General features: G+C 39.0%; 1 protein-coding gene across 1 annotated transcript in view; it reads right to left on the reverse strand.

The window, feature by feature from the left end:
• Window positions 1–26,369, reverse strand: part of LOC112105812 (von Willebrand factor D and EGF domain-containing protein-like) — a 246,414-nt gene that overhangs the window by 27,363 nt on the left and 192,682 nt on the right. Inside the window, exons 22-25 of the mRNA XM_029910510.1 lie at window positions 15,562–16,479; window positions 2,830–2,925; window positions 1,948–2,043; window positions 1,049–1,144 (exon numbers count right to left, since the gene is read on the reverse strand). Of these exons, the coding sequence (XP_029766370.1) occupies window positions 1,049–1,144; window positions 1,948–2,043; window positions 2,830–2,925; window positions 15,562–16,479 (1,206 nt within the window). The remainder of the gene's footprint in view (window positions 1–1,048; window positions 1,145–1,947; window positions 2,044–2,829; window positions 2,926–15,561; window positions 16,480–26,369) is intronic.

Genomic DNA, 26,369 nt, shown 5'->3' on the forward strand with positions numbered 1-26,369 from the left:
GGGCCCTTTAAACTGCTGCCGGAGCCCCCGGCTGCCGCTGCTACCCCGGCGGGGGGAGGGGAGGGCAGGGCAGGGCACAGTACAGGGAGGGCTGGGGCTGGCTCTGACCCCCCTTCCCTTCTCCCTGAGGCCCTGCCCCTGCCCCTTCCAGGGGCCAGTGCTGGCCCCAACCCAGCTCCGTAAGTCCCTATTTCTACTTTCACCCCTGGTTAGAACCATAGTAATTTTATGGGTGCTCATCATTTTAACTCCCTAAGGGACAGGACATCCTTGAGGAGATGAGATTTTTGACCCTTTTAAGAACCTTAGCATGCTTGAAATAGAGGAGAACTTGAAAGATGCATTTTTGTGTGACCCTACAGGACGCATGTAGCATGACAACTAATGGAAGCACACTCATGGGCATATATCTTGGTGTGCTCAGGTCTTTGTCAAAGGAAGGAGATAAGAGAGAAGTTTTAACTATTGATCCACTAATTGCAGCATCAATGGCCTATGATCTCTGCCTATTAGCAAAAGTTGCATTCTGCTGCTGTCTGCAGAAAATGTTTGACTATCTAGCAACTTTTGAAATGGAACTAAGTATTCTTGATGTGCAGAAAAAAGGTTTTTGTTTGTTAAATTTCAAAGAAATATTTGCAATTTTTGGTTTGAGATGCACCTGGCTCTAAATCAAACTCAATATAGAGTAAGATGATGATCCCTTTTTTTGAAAAACATAAATACATGTTAGAGCAGAGCTATATTTTAAAGTTATTAATTAGATGTTAATTCTGTCATGACTTGCTTAAATTAATTTCAGATGAATTGTTTAGTTCTCAGCAATACATAAATATTTAGTCCAATAACAACTCCTTTAAAAAAAAACTTGTATGCAGATTTCCAATGTACTATAACAGGAAAATGGCACGGATGGAGTTGACAAACCAAATTCCTGGGTATAATACGTACTGCATAAAGTCAGATAAACATTTAAATAGTTTTTATCACTTACCATATCCATTAAAGCCTGAATCTACTATCCATGTGATATATTGAACTTTCTTACCAGTTTGGCACTGGGGTCCATAGAAGCCATAAGGACAAACACAGGTACTTGGGCGTACACAGATTCCACCATTTAGGCAAACAGGGCTACAGATAGCTGGATATAAATAGAAATTCAATCAAAATCAATTACTCTAATTCTTTTAGTTTTAAAATATTAGGAGTTGGGTTCTCTTTGCTTCTGCATAATCTGAAAAATATCCTAGCACACTTCATTTGGACAGAGGTTTTCCCCAATGCTAGCAAAAAATGTCCCATTTGTCTAGCAAGTCTACAGTGTAGTGTATTGGCTGTCCTAGCAGTGGCTGGATTTCAGTGATGCCTTAGCATAGCTGTAAAGCATTTGGGGATCCTGTGGGATTAAATAAATATTTTAATAGTTTATTTCAGATGTCTATCCATGATTTGCACAATTCATTTGCTTTGACTTTAGTATCTTGCCCAAGATTTTTAAAGTTTATACTTTTTCAAAGTATAGTGGCCGTTTAAAATAGCGTTTCCTTTCTAACTCTTTTGTCTTTCAGTATGTTACAGTAATACTTTGTTTCATAAGAATTACATTATCACAAGTGCTAAGTGTCTAAAGAAATTAAGGGTCACTAGGATATTTCAGATTAATTTAAATGCAGTTGTATAAGGCTGGAAAAATATGAAACTATAGTTTGGATGAGAGGCTACCATGGCTTCCGAAACAATCACCTACAAAATCAAAATGTGCATTCTCCATCACTAAAAGGCATTTTCTTCTTTCATATTTACATGCTCAGTACTAGCTCCTCATTTATTTTTTTATATTAATTCCTGTAGTAATTCCCAGTATGATCAGCATATTGTGCAAATCACATGGATTTCAGGTAGAGAAATGAATGCATGAGACACCAATGCTTTCTAAATGTTTACCTGTTTCACAAGAAGGACTGCTCCATCCAGTTTTGCATTTGCACTCATCTGGTGACACACATTTCCCACCATTGTGACAATGTCTATTGCATATCACTGCAAAATAAGCAATTGATTTCAAGGGTAAATTTAAACATGCAAAGGATTAGGGCCAGATTCTGCTATCAGTAATACTGATACAAATTCAGCAGCAGCAACTCCACTGCATCTAAAAGAATTACTCTGGATTTATGCTGGTAAAACTGAGAGCAGAATTTGTCCCTTTGGGGTTTTTTTTTATCATTCACATTTTTGACAAAGTCTTGCATCTAAAATTCTTAACTTTTATGTATCTCAACTATTCTGCTGCAGAGCTAAAATTATTTTCCTGTCAAGGCAACCTGATATTTAAATCAGACTCAAGGACTGCAGTTATGAAACTGTAATATATGTTTTGCCATTCAACTAATATAAAGTGTTTCGAAGGCTGATTCCCCCCCCCCCCGATGTTCTATATATTGAACCTATTTTGTAACTTTTTTAGCACAATAACATGAATCTTAATAGCGAAGCTTGCCTGTTTGTATTCTCAAAATTAGTATTACTGTATTCACTCACATAACCTTGCATTTCACAATCGTTACTGTAAATAAAGCTTTTTTGACCATAGGTGCTTTTATGTAACAAATATTGATACAGATGTGCATATATTTACATAACACAAATGTACTTTTGGAAAACATATTCCAAGAAATGGTTTAGCCAGTGCATTACATATATTATACTTCAATTTTCCTGCTCTATTCAATCATAATTTTGAGGGAAAATATAGGCTTTTTGTGTTTTATAATTTTCTGCAAGTGCCAAAATGGGGGGTGACAGACTAAATAGACTTATACATACTTGTTTCACATCTCGGACCAACAAATCCATAAGCACAGGAACAGCTATTTTGAGCCACACAGGTTCCTCCATGCTCACAGGGTGGATCACACAACACTATACAAATCACAATTAGACAAGTGAAGAAAGGAACACAACTTAATATACTAGATAATAGACTGAGCAAAGGAGCTCTATGCATTTCTGAGCCCAATACTCACTACTTTTTGACTTCCTACAATATCATTATTATTTTAAAATATTCTACAAAGTGGCTGCTTACAATACCATTATGTGGGAAAAACAGGTATCACCTTAATAATACGGGAGTAACAATGCAAATATGATATAATATTACTATGGGAGTGACCAGCATATTAATTCCCATGGTAAGCCTCTGAGCATACACATTTTGAACTAGATACTTTAAAATGTTTTAGAAGACTCGGAGTGAACAGACTGTTTGTGTAGTTAATATGAAAAAGTATTTGGTATTTCTTCTAGACTTGCGAATGCTCAGTAAACATGATATGGTGTCAGAGCTGTACTGAACCAAAGAAGGAGTAATTACTTCCTCCAAGTCCAATGGCTTTGCAAGGAAATTTTGTAGCAAAATGCTCTCCATTTAAGCAATAGTTTTTGAATTTTTAATCAGCAATGTGGGGTCTGCAGAGAGAGCAACTAAACCGTAGGCAATACATTTCTCCACAGGATGTGATATTGTAGCATGCCATGGCTTTCTACCGAAGGAAGAAGAGGAGGAAGCATATGGTACAAATCATAGATAAACTTGGGAAGTACTGCAACTCCAGAAAAACATCATTGTGCGAGACAGTGGGTTTTTATTTGAAATGAAGGCTATTATGAGCCAGTTTAAATAGTAAACGTGAGTTTAGGGAACTATGTGATTCAATAAAATTGAGGTTTATATGTGGAATACAAATGACTAGTCAGAAGCAGAATGCTGCAGGAAACTCCTTGAAACGTTGACATGTAGATTCAGGCTCCCAGTGACTCTGTATAAAATAAGCTGCTAGTAAATATGGCATGATTTCAAAGGGAAAAGCTAGAAATAAGAGGAATCCAAAATAGGATTTAAAAAGTTTACTGAAATCTAAAATTTCTATATGCTAGTGGGGAAATTCACCCCGTACAGAGGACCAGCACAAGGCCTATGTACCACTTAGTTCCCACTTATGCATTCTTTAGAGCAGTGGTCCCCAAACTTTTTCTGTCACGTCTCACCTTACTCGTAATGTAATCTATCCGCCCACTCCCCTCCCAGCCGTAGCTGGGGCCAGGAGCCGGGGCCGGGGCCAGGGCAAGAGCTGAGGCCATGGCCGTGAGCAGAACCGCAGTCAGAGCCGGGTGCCGCAGCTGGGAGTGGGGCCGTGGCCTGAGGCCATGGCTGGGACCAAGGCTGGGGCCAGAGGGAAGTTGGGGGCAGAGCGGGGCTGAGTGGCGCTTCCGCCCATGGGGGCTCTCCGAGGCCCCCCCGTACACCCACCAAATGTTCCTCTGTGCCCCCTTATGGGGGCTGCCCCACAGTTTGGGGACCCACTACTTTTGAGGGATGAATTTAACCCAAGATGAAATACATCACACAATTAAAAATGAATGTAGCCACGTGCTTGGCAAACAGCAAGGCATTGATTTAGATCATTCTGTAAGTACATGGAGTACAGAAGAAACAGCAGGTTGGTCCACAAATCTAAACATGAATGGCAGAGTTGTATCTGTTAAAATGGATATGAAGATAATGCAATGTTATTCCAAGGAAAATATATAATATATAACTACCTAAATCTAAAACAAAGCTTCTTCCACATTCAGAGAATAAAGTACTACTAGAAGGGAAAGTAACTATTACAACTTATTCTTAAAACCAGTAACACTTGACAATACCTTTTCAAAAGATAAATGGACACCTGGCACTTATGCTGGGTCTGAAAATTTATGCCACCAAGTTATCTTAAAAATGTTGGGTGTACACACCACACAATTACATAAAAAGTAGACCGAAAGCATACTGAGAAACATTTGAGATGATTTCCTAGACCTAAGATATCTGAATAGAGAATAGCACATGAAGACTAACAAATCATTAACTGCTGTGATCCAGCTGACAAGAAAAAAATATATAACATGAAATAAAGTGAATTAGGTATTGAAAAGGTACACACACTCAGCCTGTGCAACTGGAAGGCTAAATAAAGTATAGATGGATCCACAAGCTGCAGGGATTCACACGATTTACATAAAGCCATAATGTGAACATTATCCTTTCAAAAAATTTTAAGTGGCAACTAAGTGCTCAGAAGCAAAAAATATTTCATGTCAGATGCAGGACATGCATTTTGGTAATAAAAGTTAGAGAAGGCATACTCTAAGGAAGTGATTTTAATAAACCACTTTGACACTAACAATTTAAATGAATGTTATTTGGTATTAGTTCTGCTCCTGAGGTATTTCAATGCGTATCGTTGGTGTTGAAGTTGTACTGGATGATTATTTAATTTGGTCAAAAGTCCTTAAACACAATGAAAGATGTAGGCAAATTATGCATTTAGTGTGTGAAATACATAATCTTGGGACATTTTTTTAATGTATCTGTAGTGGGGAAAAAAGTTGAACAAAGATGGATTAATTTCTGACCCAGATAAAATAAAAGCACTTCTTGAAACACCAATTCCTAAACATAAAGAGATCTACAGAGGCTCATGGGTATAATAAACTGTTTGGGGAAAATTTTAATTCCAAATTTCTAAGATCAATAGATCTTTAGAGAATTGCTGAAAAATGATAATGCCTCAGATTTATAGTACAGATATAAAAAGGCATATCAGTAAGCAAATACTTAGCATCAGTTTTAACATAATGAAGCCAATTCCAGTGCCAGTATATGGATTTTATGAAGAATTAGTTGTATGGTCAAGTACCAATATATTAAACAACAAATGTGTCCTTGTTCCATTTGTAAATGGTACATGGACTGACCTGATTTCTGCAATTATATTTATCAATCGTAACTATTCACTAAATAACTAGATCATTTTTTCAGTTTAGGATTGTGATTGGACATCTAAATCATAGTCTTGTTTTTGCTATCTGAATGGATTACTGGAACTTTTAAAACAGGAGATAAGGAATAGCAGTTAACAAACAACAAAAAACTAATTCTCTTGATAGTGCATGTCATGATATAACATTATAAACAAGACTTCTGTAAAGGAAAATAAAGTGTCTCTACTCTATTAGAATTCTTTTGACCATGTCACGAAAAAGAATTGATAAAAGAGAAGTGGTTGGCATAACTTATTTGGACTTTCAAAAACCTTTAATAAGTCTCTCAACAGGCTATTTAGGAAATTAAGTTTATTTTTATGGAGTGCATTTGTGTTTATTTACGTAGTTACAGTAAGTCAAAGCTATAGGGTTTACATTTTGCTCGGATTAATTAGTTATGTAGTTGCAAATGGCAATCTTAATGTTTACATTTCCTGATTTCTTGTGATTTTTTAACTATGCAGCCTTCAATACTGCAATAATATAGTTTTATGAATTTGAAATCCGTAAGACTGGAGAGCTTAGCTGATTTGCTTTGGGACCATACTATGCATGTAAACTGTGACATGAAGCTAAATTCAGTGTTGATGTAAGAGTACACAACTCCATTGGTGTCAACATTTGCAATTCCAGGCTTGGCTGAAATCAGGAAGTGCAGAGGTGACTGAAAAGGGGCCTGGGATGGGGGGAGGAGCGGAGGGGAAACTTTTCTCAAACATCTGAAGAGGTTTATGTAGCTTTAGTTTAAGTTTAGCAAATAAATCTTTCCCAAACTTTATCTGAACTAATTCATTCACCTATGATAGTTATTGGAGTAACTCATGGTGTCTCATACTGCTGGATTTTCATGATTCTAGAGTAACTTGTTCTACTGAATATAACTATACTTGGTGGAAGCAGACAAGGGAAATAATGGATATTTATAAAGAAAAGATATTTGGCATTGATCCTAAATTATGTTAAGTAACTATAGCAACCCATATCTCTGGACGGTAACAGCCTGATCCAAAGCTTACGGAAGTCAATGGGAGTCTTATAGCTTGGAAACTAGGAGCCATTGCATTAGTCAATCTACTGTATGCATGTGCGTTTGAAAGACTGCAACACAGGGATAGCATTTGCATACAAGATTTTCTTTATTAATCAGGAATGAACAATGTTCAAACACTATGCACTTTTCTGGACAAACAGGTGTCTAAAGACAGGCAGCAGTGCACCATGATTTTAAAGTACATGACCATGTGCTTTATTTCATGTGTGAAGATGGTTACATAAAACTTGTGTGACCAAGTACTATGACAGGCAATTTAAACTAAGTGACGTTCAAATGTATTATTCCTTCTTTCACTGTATATTCTGCATGCAAGACATCAAGTAATTATGTCCACTTCAGTGGACTTCCTTCGTCCTGCCCTTTCCACATTTTAAGATGTATTTGAACTGTGGAAAAAACATGCTGTTTGTGATGTCAAAACATTTTACACTTATTGTGACATTTTAATATTAAATATAGGTTAAAGAAATTCTGCTGCTGGAGAGAAGCAGAAGGTGAAAACAGCATGTTAGCTGCAGAGAGAGAGAGAAAGAGAGCATGCGCTATCACATAGTATAAGAAATGCATCTAGTAGGCCATTCCCTCAGTAATAGAAATACAATGTGTGTTTTAAATTCTTTTCTAAAACATATTTGCTCTATATTAGGAAACACAATTTCGCACAAACATTTTATAAATTGTACAAAAGTATCAGAGTGATTTTTTTGTTTAAAACCTTTTTGGATGGCATAAAATTTCAATAAGGACAGAACTATTGTGACAAATAGTCAATCTTGCTGTCAAATTTATATAATATTTATAATTTAAAACCCAAAGATGAGAAGTTGAGATGTTATTAGTGTTTTCTATGAACTTCAGATTTTTTTAAAAGAAAAAATCTACCACAACCCTCACCTCTGAAAGTACTTTCATGGTGTTTAATTTTTATTTTAAAATGAGATCATACCATTTTTACAGGTCTTGCCGCTATACCCTTTGGAATACCTGCAAATATCAGGGACTGTGCACATTTTGAGACTCAGTTCTACAAATTGCTTAAATGTTATAGACTTGTTACTTAAAATCTAGGAAATGGATATGCAGCCTGTACATACTATGACTTGCGGACCTGCATACTTTCCAGTAAATCAAGGGTCCATGTTTGATTATCATTAGAAACTGTTTACTGTAAAAATTGTAAAATTATTTCTCTTCCAACACAGATGACTAGAACAAGCCTATGATAGGTAGAGATAAGGTTTGAATACGCACAGGAAAAAAAAAAGAGTAATCTGGCCAGCATCCAACACCACAATTTTCCATTTGAATAAAAATGGATTGAAGCCTTTGTTTGAATTTAGGGCACATAGAGAAAGAAGATACAGTGAAGGTGTATAACAAAAATGTATAAGTGACAAGTATAGATTTTTAGATTGGCAATCTGTTTGCCATGGTAGAGTCCAATACAGTTCCCATTATAGTAAATGGAAAGAATCCCACTGATTTCAATGTGTGTTGAATCAAACTCAACATTCCTAGTACAGTACGTTTGTCTTTGGTCAGGATATACTGCATTTAAGAAGAGTATTTTATTCATTTCCATTTGTAAAAAGTATTTATGAGCATCTAGACATTTATCAAAAAAGCAACAATAAAAGCATCAATCTTTAAAAAAAAATTATAGTCAGCTTCATTAAGCCGAAGTATCATAGTGAGCTAACGCACATCTTGGATTGGGCCCCAAACAACAGATAGAAAGGACTGAGGTCCACCAATGCCCAAGACCACCTACACACAATCACAGGAAATGGAATATTTGGGCGGAAGAAGTATTCAGCTAATCATACTGATGATCCTTATGAGCAGCCTTCAACTACTTGAAGGGGTTTCCAAAAAGGATGGAGCTCGGCTGTTCTCAGTGGTGGTACATGACAGAACAAGGAGCAATGGTCTCATGTTGCAGTGGCGGAGGTCTAGGTTGGATATTAGGAAAAACTATTTCAGTAGGAGGGTGGTGAAGCACTGGAATGGGTTACCTAGGGAGGTGGTGGAATCTCCATCCTTAGAGGTTTTTAAGGCCCGGCTTGACAAAACTCTGGCTGGGATGATTTAGTTGGTGTTGGTCCTGCTTTGAGAAGGGGGTTGGACTAGATGACCTCCTGAGGTCTCTTCCAACCCTAATATTCTATGATTCTAAGGCTGAAACCCCCATTGGCACATAGTCCTTTCCAATATACCCTGGAAAAATATTCTTTTCTGTCCCAGATTCAAATACCACCTCAACCACTGTATGTGTGTGCAAGAATCACCTTGAGTAAATATTTCATCCTTTTCATATCCCAAACTATGGTTGGTGGCTAGAGGCCAGATTCTCAAAGGGTATGTCTACACTACAGGATTAATCCGAATTTAGATAATTCGAATTTGGGAAACAGGTTGTATAAATTCGATTGTGCGCGGCCACACTAAGCACATTAATTCGGTTTTTAACCACATTAATTCGGTGGTGTGCGGCCACACTACCCCATTAATTTTAACCACATTAATTCGGTGGTGGCGGCCACACTAACCCTAATTTGAATTAACAAAATCGATTTTGGCTCTACTCCGCTCGTCGAGGTGGAGTACAGAAATCGATTTAAAGCGCCCTTTAATTCGAACTAAATGGCTCTGTTGTGTGGACGGGTGAAGGGTTAATTCGAATTAACGCTGCTAAATCCGAATTAATCCCGTAGTGTAGACCAGGCCAAAGTCAGTGAGAATTAAGCACCTAATTCACCTAGATGTTTTTGTAAATCCCACAAAATCCTGCATTTTTAGGTGTATAAGTACCTTTGTAAAACTGGCCCTAAGCAACTGTCTTTTTTCCCCTTTAGTCACATCTATGTGGATAGTAGAAGACTCAGCTGAAGAAGATATAGATTATACAATGAAATCTAAGACACTTTTTACCTATATAGCAGTTGTATCCAGTGTATCCAATCTTACAGGGGCATGTGTTGGGAGCTGTACATTCCATATTCCTTCCACATGGATTTTGACAAACAGCTAATAAAGTAACTGAATAAAAGTTACAAGAACCAATAAAACACATAAAAATGATCGCTGAGTTAGATAGTAACGGACAGATTCTACCTTTGGTTACTTGTGTACTTTTCAGCATAGAATTGAGCCAAAGAGTATATCTAGTGCAGAACCCTAGGGGTTCACAAAATGTTACAGGGGGTTCTCGGGAAAAAATTCCCTAATGGCGGACAGAGCTGTCCCTAGGGACCCCGGGCAGCACGGGGCCAGCAAACCGGAGCCCTGGGACTTCCAAGAGCTAAGCAGATCAAAGCAAGCATATCTATCATACTGAGGAGATTTAAACTTAAAGACTCCTTATAAGAAATGGAAAGGGAGGTGGATATTTTTGGCTGTTTTTAAAATTAAATAGGCAGCTAGTGTTGTTTTTAAAATTATTATGAAGAACAAGTTTAAGCTTTGTTTGTTTGCCTGGACTGCTCAAGACCTGAATGCTTGTGTAGGAGGAACTCTTTGAGTTGGCTTCTTAAATACCTTCATGCTGTTTCACATCTGATACTCCTTGATGAAACATAGGAGCCTTGTCTTATAACAGGCTTATTCAAAGTGATACAAGCTACGAAAGTGAGATCTTGGAAGAGTGTTGTTGTTTTCATAATGTAATAAAAATACTGTAATGATAAATAATAATTAATAGTGTGTAATAAGCATGTCATAAAAACAAATTTTATATTTCCAAGATCACTGCTTTTATAATTTATATTCAGGTAAAGGAGAAAATCCCTGGAAATATTCATTTTTAGGAGGGGATTCGTGAGACTTGACACCTTAGTGAAAGGGGTTCACAGGCTGTTAAAGTTTGGGAACCACTGATTTCTAGTGTAAACTGTTAGACTTTCAGAGTGACACATGCCCTTCTGCAGAAGGCTGGCAAAAAGTGTATGCACTGCCAAGCAAAACAAATGTCTAGGCCTTTTGCACAGGGCTGTATTTCATAAATGTATCAGGACAATTAAAAAAGCTATTAGATTTTGATGATATGGCAGCTCTGATCACTGTTCCTAAAATAATCTCCCATCATAGCAAACAGGAAAGTAATAAGAATGACTTTCAGGCTGGGAAATAAATAGGAAATAGACTTTTATTTCATGACTAAAAATGCCGACAATGTAGCAACAATTCTAGTTAGGCAGTATTTCTGGATTTTGTGCAGAATGTCATGTCAGACTAATGTCAAGAAAAATGTATTTGAATTTTTGCCCAGTTTAATCAGTTGTGACTATCTGCTGTCAAAATTCCATTTCCAGTGGCTTTTCCTTTCCCATTAAACAAATTATAATTATTTTTCATTTGGTAATGACAAAGCTGTGACTTTTCTTCCTTGACAAGTGGCCATCCTTAATTGTGACTATTAGTGCACTGGTTCTAGAGTCACTCCCCCCGCCCAGGAATATTGTAAGACCAGCATATTTTGCAGAACTCTAGAGACATCACATTTTCAAGAGAATATCTGTTCCAAAATAGGTTTTATTTTCTACAGAAAACTTTTGTGCCCATTTAAAAAGGGATTAGAATGAAAAAATCCTTCAAACTGCTCCTAAGGCAATACCGTTTCAAGAAATAGCCTGCATTCCACAGAGATCGACCTCTACCTGCCCCTACTGCAAGGATTGTTAGCTGTCAGTAACTCTACATTGAACATACTTGGGGGTGGAGAATAAAGAGTTGAGCCATGCGTTTGGCTTGAATTCTATGTTCTTGATTCTAAAGGTGTAGATCTACCAATAACAAGCACAACAAAATACCAGAACAGAATGTTCTGTTGACCTCATTTCCAATGTTGAAATGATTCACCTGGGATAGAAAATTACAGTACAAGCGCCATCCCCGGGTACCCTAAAGAATCCTATATAACTTAAACAGCTGCTCCTAGTCACTTACTACTGTCTGTATGCACCCTGCTAAATAAAATTAACCCCAGAGGAGGAACAGCATTTCCTTCCATATTTTAGTAGTTAAAATGCCTTTAAAGTTACAGACCTACATCACTTTAGTACAGTGGGAAATGGAAGCAAGAACATAAATAACATATTTCATTATGATTTAAAAATCATCACAGTGAACATTTCAGAGCACCAGTCTGTGAGGATATGTGGCACGTTAAAGTTAAAATGTACTGGACAAAACATGCAAAAATATATTCTGAACAAGAATCCTGTTTTGGCTAGGTATGGCTTAGATGAACTAGTTTCATCTGTTGTTTCTCTGATTCTGTAGATATGGTTTAAAAAAAGGTACTGAAAAATAACAGCTCTGTAAACGTTGTGGAATGTCTAACACACTTGGTCAGTGATGAGCAGTGTGCCATGAACCTGCTGAATGTGTACCACTATCATTTATTGGCAATACAGTACTTGTCCTTTAAGGGTTTGTCTACACAGCAAAGAAAAACCCACGGCTGGCCCGGGCCAGCCAACTTGAGTTTGTGGGGCTCAGGCTGTGAGGCTGTTTCATTGGTGTGTCGACTTCCGGGCTTGGGATGGAGCCCAAGCTCTGGGATCCTCCCACCAGGCTTCAGCTTGAGCCTTGGTCTACACGGCAATGAAACAGCCCTGAAGCCCGAGTCGGCTGGCACGGGCCAGCCGTGGGTTTTTCTTTGCTGTGTAGACATACCCTCTAAGGACACTTGACGCTGATCCTGATTTTTTTTAAGTTTCCCTCCCTCACTTCACAATGTAGGTTAGTCCTTTAGCACAAGCAAACGCTCTCATTTGTGTACACGTGCACAAACCTCAATAGGCCCCTGGCCCTCCTGTTTCCTTTCTGTAACTCTGCAGGTGACTGTAGCTCTCTCCTTCTCAAACCTTCAAGAGGTTCTATCTCCATGACGTGCTATAGGGCCTCACTATCTCATCTTAACACTGAACTATTAATAAATAACAATATTAGTGCCTTCCACTCAGAAACGACGAAGCCCTTTACAAACTGAGCACTTAGGACCAAAGTATGGTGGTGCTGTAGTGAAAGATGGGGAAGGGCCCTCTCAGCTCACCTGCAGAGGGCTGAGCTGGTGCCAGAGAGTGCAGGAGAGTTAGGGGGGACTCTCACTCTGCCTGCAGAGCTGGTGGTACCAGAAAGAGCAAGGTGAAGGCAAGATGATAGCCCTGCTCCCACTTACACTGTCAGGGAGCTGCAGCACTTTTGGGAAATCTGGCCACTTCATTTAGATACCTAAATCTGAGCTAAGATCATTGAAAAATCTGCCTGGCACATTCGAAAGTAGGAGGGTTATTTGGACGGAAGAGTCTCTTAATGAAGGATCTCAAAGGAGGAGAGAGCCACAACTATGTTTAGAGTCAGAGAAGAAAAGTCTTTGTCCTAAATGAGGAAAGAAAAACAACAAAAAAAGGTTGGTTTGGTTCAGGAGAAATATTAAACTCTGGGCTGATTCTTATTTGTCCCAAACTAGTTCCCCTAGGCTTAATTTTGAGCACACATTTTAAAAAAAATAGTCTGGATTCTGTCACACAAAATAAACATCACTTACTGCAGTATATATTATCTTGGAATATTTTCAGCCATTCCTGTTAAGCACAGGTCATATTTCTTAAGCACCACAGGTATCAAACCTTGCTACAGATGGGCTGCTTCCTTTATCTAAACAAATTCCATTATGAAATAAGATGGTGGCAGCTCTCAGCAGACGGTATGAGGCTGTCGTCAGTTTCACTCATTGTTAGGTCACAATACCGGAGATGCTGCATCCAAGCGTAAAGATTTCAAAAAGCTTGGACTCATTCGAGCTTTGATCATCTGCTCGGTTTTGTTGTCTGTTCTTAAAGGGAACTATTGTTTCAGGGGAAATCAGTACCATCCTGGCTGGACTGTCAGGTGTTTCAGCAGAGATGATGGCAGTCCTTAATGCAAGGAATTATCATCATCTTTCCACCCCCTGTCAGGATGAGTCTGCTGCTTTTGACATGGAAAGAAACATCAACAGCTGGGGGTACAATAGATGTTCCTCAGGCAGATCCAGGAATGGAGGCATTTTTGGTCCTATTCCAGGCAGGTGCACAGTAAAACTTTTGATGGAACAGGCTCATAGAAGAGACAGACATGTTATTTAGTCAGGTGACATGGTTAGCAGCAAGAGAAAAATAAAGGATGTTTGTGTATTGTATCATCAAACTCTGAGACCGAGAATTATGTTGGTAATAAAGGATTTCATCTTACGGACTCTGTAGAGGGATTTTCAGTAGGTCTAGTGATCCAAGGTGAAAAGAGGGGAGCTAAGGAATGGCAGCTAAATTATATATTTGAAGAAAAATAACAATCTACTTGATAACACTGCTTATATACAAAGAAGATGTGTGTGTCTCTGTAAGGCCAGAATTTGGGAACCAGCCATTCTGTACTAAGTATGGCTCTGGGAGTGCCCTGGTTCTGAGACTTCTAGGTATCTCTCCTGTCCCTGGTGCAAGATAGGGCAGCCTCAGGACTGCACTACCTTATGCCTGTGTACCCTTCCTGGGCAAGTTCAGGAAACAGCTGGGGGTTATTGTACCCCTGGTGTGGCCCCCTTTCCTGGGTAGATTCCAATATGCCTCCCCTAGACTGGGAACAGTTTGCTACATGGCCCAGAGATGGCTACAGCTTCTGTACCCCACCTGGGGATTCCACCATATTGTGGGAAGCCAGAGGAAGCCAGTAAAGCCAGCTTGAATGCCGCTGTGCACTCCCGGAGCAGTGTAAAATAACTTCATAGACTCATAGACTTTAAGGTCAGAAGGGACCATTATGATCATCTAGTCTGACCTCCCGCATGATGCAGGCCACAAAAGCTGACCCACCCACCACAAAACCTTAGTGGGGGGAGGGGCAGAATCTGGCCCATTATTTATGTGCATAACATGAGAACGTGAGTGTAAAAGGGAATTAAACAGACAATGCAAACATTTTGCCTATTAATCTTAGCAATGCAAAGCTAGTTACTGTATCGGCTTTTCTAAGGGATTTCAACAGAGGATTTAATGATAGGTAAGCAAATTCACTCCTTTTAAACAGTATATAATACTATTGTTTCTCTGAGGTCCTTTAAGATGTCTAATAAATGAGTCAATAGATTATGAATACACTTCTGAAACTATGCATGTCAGGGGGCAAGGTCAGTTCCCTATTCAGAATACTAGTGATGGGATTTAAAATTGCTTTCCAAGGTAGCAGAAACTTGTTGTTTAGCAAAACCTAAATTGTCTATGGCATATGAAGTTTGTGTGGACTTCTGGAGCCTAATTCAGATCTTTCTTACACCAATTTTACATTATTGTAATTCCATTGACTTCAACAGTATGACTCCTGCCTTAAGTCATGGTAAATGTAATCAAAATCAGGCGCACTGTTTCTATTGATTAGACACTGGCAAAATAAAAATACCATTCTTCTTAGGAAAAATCTGTTTGTTCTGAGCAATAAAACAAGTTTGTTCATTATTTCAAAAGAAAACCAGGCTTTGAAAAAAAATGTGATCCCAACTGACAAATCCCACAAACTCTCAATAAAAAAAAATATTTTGCACAGTGATTAGCATCGAAAATATTGAAGGGTATTCAGCAGTTTCTTTTTTCTCTTACCTTGACATGTAATTCCATCACCATTGTATCCAGGGGGACAATGGCCACATTTAAATCCTCCATCTTTGGCTGGCTCACACTGCACTCTGTTAAAACATGGCGTATTAGCACATGTGATTTTCTTCTTCGGATGCAGCAGCCCATTAATAGTTTTTGGTAGTGCCAAATGATCCACCGCTGAGGCATATGACTTTCTGATTGCAGTTGTCTGTTCTGGAATCCTTGCTTGAACAAACGTTCTGGGAAGTACTGGAAAGTTAGCACTTTGGGGAGCCATACCCGAAAAAGGAGCTCTCAGACGGAATGAGGAGGTTAGTGGTGCTGTCAAAGCAGATGTCCTTGGCTGGTCTGTTCTAAAAGCATGGGCTGGTTTAGTCTTTGTAGTTGCAATCCTACTGGACCGTTTTCCAGGAGAAAAGTCAAATGTTGGCTGGATCCGTCGAACAGCATGTGGCCTTGTAAGTAATAAACTTGTGTTCTTATCATGATGGGGAGAAATAGTCCCAGCTGCATGTGATCTAACATTTAGCTTATAATCAGAGGAGATCTGGGTTGTCATTCCGACAGTCTCTGCTTTGGGGTTAGGTTCTTGGAGCAGAAGTAGATCATGTGTAGAATTTTTTATTTTTACTTTATTATGGGAAGATGCTCTTTGAAGTAGTGAGGAGACTGGATCAGTATTCCTTGTATCTGATGCCTGAGGATGGGAAACTCTCCTTTCCAAAATAAGTGATTGAATATCAGTGACTGTGGGGTTTCTTGTCATAAGGTAAGTGTGTTCTAGTCTTGGGATTTGAGCCTGGGAAAGTTTAGAATAAATATTTCTTGACTTTATGACAACTTTTTCTTGGTAGGAGCCTTTAGCATCTATATTACCTCTCTCAGCAGTATCTGTACGACTGTAGGAAGATCTTGACACTAGAGTTAAAGGAAGATATGTATTAGTAAATCTACTAGTCTAAATCCACAAAAGGAACAATGATGCATCAGCTTGATCAATAAGTAACAGGGTATCATCAACACAGAAGAATGAAATCCACTATACACAGGAAGAGACATTATAATAAGTCCTGAATAACTGAGTCTATTATTGTTTGTTTGGATTGTGGTATCACCAAGGAGCCCAGTTGTGAATCAGGGTCTCCTTGTGCTGGGCACTGTACAAACACTTAGTAAAAAAGACTCTGCCCTGAAGAGCATACAGTCTAAGTATAAAATGAGAGAGATCAGATGGACACGGAGAGGTGGAGCAGAAGGAAATGATGAGACAGTATAGTTAGCATGATGGACAGTGGTTCTGGCACACTAGCCACTATCAAGTTTTTGTAGGCATCGTGGCAAAGGAGGGTTTTTTAAGGAGGGATTTGAAAGAGGTCAATATGGTGGCTTTGGGGATGTTTATGGGGAGCTCCTTCCAAGGAGGAGCAGCATGGGAGAAAACACAAAGGTGCTTGTTTGAAAATATAAAAGTAGATGATAAAGACTGGCACCATTGGCAGAGTGGGAGTTGGGGCAGACCTTTCAGTAGTTGTATGAGATGCTAGATGAGGAGGGGATGGGCTGTGAAAGGTGTTGAAAGTGAAGACAACTAGTTTGAGTCTATTCTTTCAGAAATATTAATTGCCACATGCTGTGTCTAATGAATGAAGAAGCTATTTTTAACAAGTTCTGGCATGCTCACTCCATGGCAAGGGGCTCATTTCAGGCTGTGGGACTGTGCCCTAGGCATACAATCCTTACATAATTACTCAACACTTTTTATATAGTTGTTTAAGGACTACATAAATATCAATAATCTTTACAATGCTCCTTCTGAGGTTGGTGGTATTACCATAGCTAACCAATGAAAAATCTGAATTACAGAGATTAAGTGACTTGACAACGGTCAAGGAGAGTTAGAATCAGAACAAGGACCAGAACACAGGAGTTCCTGGCTCCCAAAGCAGTGTTCATTGAACTAGTAAACCATATCCCTCTCTCAGCTGATGATGTTGTGTTATTTTCTCTCCTGGAACACAATGGGGCATTGTGCCAGAGTTGGACGCTGGTAGTGATTCATGCAATGGATAACAGAAGTAAATAAATACAAGTATTGTACTGCACAATACAAGATTGACAAATGATCAGAAGAGTGTGGAAAAAGGGGCAGAGGAGAGAGGAAAGAGAGAGAAGAAGAATTCAGAGATAACAGAGAAAAAGAGAAAATAGGAGAAGTAAAGGGATTTTTAAAAATGAAGGAGAGAAAGAAAGATGAAAGAAATATCCCCAGAGATAATTATCAGTCACAGACAAGAAGTACTGCTTCTAGAAAATTCAATTCAGGGATCAGGAAGCGACAGAAGTGACAGTGGAGGCCTGAATAGCCACTCTGACAAATTTCTGAAATGAACACTAATAATAGCTTTGAGCTCCAGCCATCACAGTGGAATCATAGATTCATAGACTTTAAGGTCAGAAGGGACCATTATAATCATCTAGTCTGACCTCCTGCACAACGCAGGCCACAGAATCTCACCCACCCACTCCTGTAACAAACCCCTAACCTATGTCTGAGTTATTGAAGTCCTCAAATCGTGGTTTAAAGACCTCAAGGTGCAGAGAATCCTCCAGCAAGTGACCCGTGCCCCACGCTGCAGAGGAAGGCGAAAAACCTCCAGGCCCTCTGCCAATCTGCCCTGGAGGAAAATTCCTTCCCGACCCCAAATATGGCGATCAGTTAAACTCTGAGCATGTGGACAAGACTCACCAGCCAGCACCCAGGAAAGAATTCTCTGTAGTAACTCAGATCCCACCCCATCTAACATCCCATCACAGACCTTTGGGCATATTTACCTGCTTATAATCAAAGGTCAATTAATTGCCCAAATTAGGCTATCCCATCATACCATCCCCTCCATAAACTTATCAAGCTTAATCTTGAAGCCAGATATGTCTTTTGCCCCCACTTCTCCCCTTGGAAGGCTGTTCCAGAACTTCACTCCTCTGATGGTTAGAAACCTTCATCTAATTTCAAGTCTAAACTTCCTAATGTCCAGTTTATATCCATTTGTTCTTGTGTCCACATTGGTACTAAGCTTAAATCATTCCTCTCCCTTCCTGATATTTATCCCTCTGATATATTTATAAAGAGCAATCAGATCTCCCCTCAGCCTTCTTTTGGTTAGGCTAAACAAGCCAAGCTCTTTGAGTCTCCTTTCATAAGACAGGTTTTCCATTCCTCGGATCATCCTAGTAGCCCTTCTCTGTACCTGTTCCAGTTTGAATTCATCCTTCTTAAACATGGGAGACCAGAACTGCACACAATATTCCAGATGAGGTCTCACCAGTGCCTTGTATAATGGTACTAACATCTCCTTATCTTTACTGGAAATACCTTGCCTGATGCATCCCCAAACCGCATTAGCTTTTTTAACAGCCATATCACATTGGCGGCTCATAGTCGATCTGTGATCAACCAATAGTCCGAGGTCCTTCTCCTCCTCTGTTACTTCCAACTGATGTGTCCCCAATTTATAACCAAAATTCTTGTTATTAATCCCTAAATGCATGACCTTGCACTTTCCACTATTAAGTTTCATCCTATTACTATTACTCCAGTTTACAAGGTCATCCAGATCTTCCTGGATGATATCCTGGTCCTTCTCTGTATTAGCAACACCTCCCAGCTTTGTGTCATCCACAAACTTTATTAGCACATTCCCACTTTTTGTGCCAAGGTCAGTAATAAAAAGATTAAATAAGATTGGTCCCAAAACCGATCCCTGAGGAATTCCACTAGTAACCTCCTTCCAGCCTGACAGTTCACCTTTCAGTATGACCCGTTGTAGTCTCCCTTTTAACCAGTTCCTTATTCACTTTTCAATTTTCATATTGATCCCCATCTTTTCCAATTTAACTAATAATTCCCCATGTGGAACCGTATCAAATGCCTTACTGAAATCGAGGTAAATTAGATCCACTGCATTTCCTCTGTCTAAAAAATCTGTTACCTTCTCAAAGAAGGAGATCAGGTTGGTTTGGCACGATCTACCTTTTGTAAAACCATGTTGTATTTGGTCCCAATTACCATTGACCTCAATGTTCTTAACTACTTTCTCCTTCAAATTTTTTTCCAAGACCTTGCATACTACAGATGTCAAACTAACAGGACTATAGTTACTCGGATCACTTTTTTTCCTTTCTTAAAAATAGGAACTATGTTAGCAATCCTCCAGTCGTATGGTACAACCCCCGAGTTTACTGATTCATTAAAAATTCTTGCTAATGGGCTTGCAATTTCATGTGCTAGTTCCTTTAATATTCTTGGATGAAGATTATCTGGGCCCTCCGATTTAGTCCCATTAAGCTGTTTGAGTTTGACTTCTACCTCGGATGTGGTAATATCTACCTCCATAATCTCATTCCCATTTGTCATCCTACCATTATCCCTAAGCTCCTCATTCACCTCATTAAAGACTGAGGCAAAGTATTTGTTTAGATATTGGGCCATGCCTAGATTATCTTTAACCTCCACTCCATCCTCAGTGTTTAGCGTTCCCACTTCTTTCTTTGTTTTCTTCTTATTTATATGGCTATAGAACCTTTTACTATTGGTTTTAATTCCCTTTGCAAGGTCCAACTCTACATGGCTTTTGGCCTTTCTCACTTTATCTCTACATGTTCTGACCTCAACAAGGTAGCTTTCCTTGCTAATCCCTCCCATCTTCCACTCCTTGTAGGCTTTCTGCTTTTTCTTAATCACCTCTCTGAGATGCTTGCTCATCCAGCTTGGTCTACAACTCCTGCCTATGAATTTTTTCCCTTTTCTTGGGATGCAGGCTTCTGATAGTTTCTGCAACTTTGACTTGAAGTAATTCCAGGCCTCTTCCACCTTTAGATCCACAAGTTCTTCAGTCCAATCCACTTCCCCAACTAATTTCCTTAATTCTTTAAAGTTAGCGCTTTTGAAATAGTCTCAGATCTCTATTTGTTTATCCTTCCATCTAGTTTGAACTGAATTAGCTCATGATCACTCGAACCAAGGTTGTCCCCTACAACCATTTCTTCTATGAGGTCCTCACTACTCACCAAAACCAAATCTAAAATGGCATCCCCTCTTGTTGGTTCTTCAACTACTTGGTGAAGGAATACATCAGCTATCACATCCAGGAAAATCTGAGCCCTATTATTATTACTAGCTCTTGTCCTCCAGTCTATATCTGGGAAGTTAGTCTCCCATGATCACACAATTCCCATTAGTGTTTACTTCATTAAAAACATTAAAAAGGTCTCTATCCATATCCGAATCAGATCCTGGTGGTCTGTAGCACACCCCAAGCACTATCTCAGGGGAGGCTCTAGTAGCTTTCTTTCCCAATGTGATTTTTGCCCAGACAGACTCTGTCTTATCCATTCCAACACTTCTTATTTCTTTACAGTCTACCTCATCATTGATATACAATGCTACTCCACCACCTTTTATCCTAAATGAATGTTAGTAACTACCAAAGGGATCAACCTGGCAAACTAGAAACTGAAATCTTCCATTTACCTCCTGATCGGGTACAATAGATGCAGTGTAATCTTCCAAATATGCCCCGGCTAATGTGTTCCAAGCTGCACTTTTTGCGGGGTTGGGGGAAGAAGCCCCCTCTAGGTCTGAGTGTTTCTATGACCATTCAGCCTTTGGCCTTTCTGATCAGAATGCTAACAAAGGTGCCAATTGAGCTAACTGTGGTCGTAATATTGTGGGGTGGACATCTGCTCACTATGATAGTTACTGAATTAAGATCTCTGATAGCCGTTTTCCACAGGCAACCATAAAGCTATAAAATATTTATTTTGAATTGAATTTTGGACTCAATTCAAATGTGACTTAAAGGTGACCGTCTCAGTATCCCATTATCCATCCCCAATACTATAGCAAGTTTTCACTAATATGGTTCAGTGCAAGCTAGTTAAGATAAGATCATGATAGAACTTTTCTGGCAGAGCCAGTAATTTTTATTGGGCAATTTTTCTAGTATCTAAATAGACAATGAAGAAGCATTCTAAGAGATTGCAGACTCAGTTGTCTGTAGTCAGCAGCTTTCTCCAATCCTGCGTACTTCAATTTATTTTCCATGCAGTCGATCAATATCTTACAATGTATAACCTATTATCAATGCAGAGTGTGATTGGATGAATCTGGTTTTCTCTGTGATGCCAGTGTATGATTACATATTGGCGTGGATGAAAATAACAAAATGACAGGCCAAAGTACTGTGTCTATTATGGTACAAAAATACATTTTCACTCACCGCCAGCCTTTCCACCTACGGTAACTGGGAGCTATGCAGTAGTGAAAAGATTGAGGCTTTTTTTTTTTTTTATAGGAGCAAGTAAGAGAATGAGGGGCTGATACACCACTACACTGTTCCAGTTTTATGCTGCTGTTAGCGTCATTAATTTCAAACTAGAGTAGCATAGTGGTGAATCAAGCCCTGAGACTATAGATTTTTCTTCTTCTTCTCTATCTGGGGAAGATTGGGATCTAAATGGCAGGGATCAGATCTCAGAGAATGAACATTTAACCCGCACCCCATTCTGAACATGCTACTTTTGAACTATGCCTCCTGGGGATTTCCTCTATACTGAAAGTCTCCAGACACTCAGTTAAGCCAACTTTTCAGCTACTTTGTACTGGAGCAGCATGTAAGAGCCAGAAAGGAAGCCCAAAACTGACCCACAACATTTGACCTAAGGTCCATCAAGACAGTGCTGAGAAGACACAGAACATTCAGATTTTCCTTCTGATGTGAACTGCAATTGCCAGCCAAATATTGCACCTCTGTAGTCAAAAAGAAGAAAATCATGCCCATTCTCAAAGTAATAGAGGGGCTGTAGGAGCCTGTGAACACATTGGTCTCAGATACAAGGAAATGGAGCAGAGATACTCCAGTGCTGCCAAAATCCAGGGAAAGAAATTGACACTGAAAACCAGAAGAAAACAAGTCTAACGCATTTGTTGTCTTCTGGGTTTCTGGTCTTTCTTCTGTGCCTTGGCAGGCTTTCAAAAGCAGGCCAAGTCCAAGGCCAGATTAAGGCCAAATGGGGCCTATCAAAACATAGGGGTCCAGTGTAGACCCTACCCCCTCTTCTCCCAAAACATCAGCAGCATGGGACTCCCTTCCCTCATTTCCCCCTAGGGGAGGCAGCAGTGGATCCTTCTCCCATATAAATAAGCCCTTTGTTTTCAGTTTAAACCGATTTTTACCAAAAATTCCTGTTTTTTTTTTTTACAAAAGTTAGTTTTACAAAAAGTATTATTCATTTTTTTCCAATTTTCACCCTACTTTTGTATCATTCAAATATATAAAAATTACTTGTTTTATTAGGAAGATACAATACATTGCATGAGATATATGTATTATGATAATGCATTAGTCTGTCTGTCTATATGCAAAGCTGCCTGTTGCAGTAAGGCTATGTATAAGTCTATGTATAAAGTCTAGAAGATACACACAATAAACAACAGGCACGCATGCGAGCTCTGAAGTGCATGTGCATCTGAACAGACTGATGAATCTCATGCCCACCAGCTATATATTTCAATCTGTTAGGAGATAATGGTCTAAAGATCTGACACACTAAAATTGGAAGAAAATGAAAATCTGTATCAGAATATTTTCAGAACACAAGGAAGTATTCAAAAATTCAAAAACAAAAAAACAAAAAAAAAAAACCAGGAGAAAAGGATGAAGTTGAACATATGTGCTGCAAATGGTGTGGCCCAATTATTAAATGTAAATATTTATAGGCTAATAGTTTTAAGTCTAGAACAGTGAACTGTTTATTCAAATGAAAAGTTTTATTTGGGGATTAGAGATATATTGTTAAACTCAGAGGTGGCATTGTGCTTTGAGTTCTGTTTTAGTTATTCAGAAAACTACATTGATGAATGGAATTCAAAGCATTAATCTGCTGAATACTTCCCCCCCATCTTTCTGTCCACCAAAATAAACCCCAATATTTACCCAGCAAAATTATTAATAATTTTTTTAAATGATTTTCACCTGTTTTTGTTGTTGTGGTAATAAATCGATAAATTCCTGGGAAAAATTAAGTAACATAAAAACTGAAAACGAAGAGCCCTACATATAAAGAGGCAGGGTTGGCAGCAGGCTCTCCAGCATAGCAGCTGGAGTGTGTCTGTTTAACAGGTGGGCGGGTGGGCCTGGCGCACTGCACTCTTCCCCTCCTGCCACACATATAGTCCTCTTTTGGAATGGTATTGCTAAGGGTAGCACAGAACAATGGGTCTTGGAGTTAACACCTTATTGAGATCCACAGAGCAGTTCACACCTCTCCGAGCTATTGCTCAAGGCTACCTGCAGACTCGGTTATTGCTGATTTGTTTATATCTGGGTCTCATTTCCAAGCTTTTCTTCACACAATGAGAACTAGAAATGTTTGTTTCTTTTTTAAAAAAAAGCATAATCACATGACGCCAAGATCTGGAGCCTAACGCATGGTCCCATAGTGCCTATGCCTTCATCTAGCCCTCACTATGTCCTGAGACCCAACTAAATACATAAACGTGATGAAGCACTACTCTTCAGCTTAAGATCAAATCCTTCCTCTTGTAAGAATTCTCTGGCTATGACATTCTCTGGCAATGCGGAGTATTATTGCACCTTTGCATCCTGTTAGCATACAACTGTTTCACAATTCAGTAGATAATTTAAGAATTTACCTTATTATTAACACAATTTAATACATTTACAGTTTGTATATCTTTAGAGCCATTCACATTTTGCAATACATTCTGTGTAGCACATTTCTCATTCAGAAAAATGTCATCAGAGAAACGCTTTTCTGACATATTATACTGTGTGGTTCATCATTTAAAATTTGAAATACCTACAAGCATGTACATCTCATTTAAAGTGTCAAGAGAGAGCAGAAAAATTATGTTAGTCTAAAGAGTCTTGTTACCAAAGTATAAGGTATCATTCTGTTTATCTCTCTCCCTCTTTGCATTCATACTTTTTTTAAAATTTGCCCAGTGAGAGAGGAACACTGTGACCATGTGTCTGGAAGAAGAGGAGAAAGCAAGAGAGAAATTTCACAATATTCTGAAAAAGAGTGATCTTATCTTTCCATTTCCCCTGGTCCCAACCTGCCCCCTAACTGGGGAACCTTTCTACTATCATTTGTTTCCATAACAACAGTGTGGTGAAAACTCCCTTCCTCTCATCTATGATCACCTCCTACAACCATCATCTGTGCACATACCCTTGACTCTCCCCTCCCTGCTGTCAAATTCTTCAGAATTGTACCCCATCTAGACAAGTGTCTAGATTGCTTTCTCAGTTGCTGTAGCCTCTTGCTGTCTTCCCATAAAAAGCAACAAGCCCCAATCCCCCTAGCTGGGAACCCTCAATCCCTCCCTCCAAAAAAACCTCCCCACTAATCAACATATGATCTTGAGCCCCCAAGCCCTAGCAAGCACCCGTTTTCAGGTTAAATGAGAAACGAGCACATCCTCAATTACGTTTGGGATGGGAATGTAAGTTTAGATAATAGCTTCCGTTTGGGGATTCAGATTCTCTTTCTACTCTTAATGTCAAAGGTGGAAAGTTAAACACTGTGCAATAAAAAAGGAACTTTTGGCACTAATTTAAAGCATAATTAGCATGAGCTGCTTCTTTTTTAATCAATCACCACTTTTAAAAATATGAAACTAGAGAGGTATTAATATTAGCCTTATTTTAAAAATAAACCTTTACATTGTCTTTTAAAATGAGTTTGGTCTCATGCTTGTAACTGTTTTCCCACATCACAAAATGGATTTTGGATGAACTGGCATTCTGGGCCTAAGTGGTGCCTTGGGATGGAATTTACAAATGGTAAAAATGATGCAGTGGCAGACACATGAGTGGAAGCCAGCCCACACTATGCCTCGTTGAAATCAATGTTATCAGTCCATCACTTCTGTGATCATTAAGTTCACTCACTAATTTATTTACAACAAAATAAAAGAGTGGACATCTGGTTCACTTTCCCTAGAGGCATAGCTTATGCTCATAGAAAAGTTTCTGTTGCCTTAGATGGTGATGTTGGTGTAAGGCTGCCTCTGTTAATTCTCTTCCCCAGTGCCCTACATGGAATCATGAACAATAATGAATATTCTAAGGCGCCGACATTCTCCAACTGCTTTCTTTTTACAACAGTTCCATTCTCCATTTTAGCATTTAGGTGTTTTGTTTGTTAAATGTGGCCACATCTCTCAGAACATCTGCAGCGGTACATACACAATTCAACAAAACCATGCAGAACTTTGCAATGCAAATTTGTTTTGTGCATATGAAATAGAAAATTGCACAGCTCTGCCACAAAGGATTTGCAAAGGAAAAACTGGGATCTCCAGCCAGCTCTGACGTTGGTATCTGCAAAAAGATCTGTGTATTCAGAGTACAGCATGCTCTCAAATTTAAAAAATGAATCTGCTTCATCTAGGCTTGTATTTCTCCCCTCCTCCAGGTCCATTTTCTGTGAACATTTAAGTGATTGAATTTTATTCACAAACATTTAAAGAGAAATATTGCAAGCTTGAATGCTCACAGTCCTGAATAGCAAATTTTAAACTCACACTCAAGTATTTGTATTAGAATTGCTTTATTTTATAAGGAAGGGGGGGGACTACTGGACATAACACTGAGATAGAATCATGTTGTGGAGCAGGCAGAAATGGAGAGCTTAGAGAGGCATGTGTGGTAACATGTAGGTAAGCGAAGGGATACAGTAGGCAGGGGCGGCTCTATGTTTTTTGCTGCCCCAACTACGGC

The sequence above is a fragment of the Terrapene carolina genome, unplaced genomic scaffold (assembly GCF_002925995.2).
Source record: "Terrapene carolina triunguis isolate 2854851 unplaced genomic scaffold, T_m_triunguis-2.0 Scaffold62, whole genome shotgun sequence".
Classification (NCBI taxonomy): Eukaryota; Metazoa; Chordata; order Testudines; family Emydidae; genus Terrapene; species Terrapene triunguis.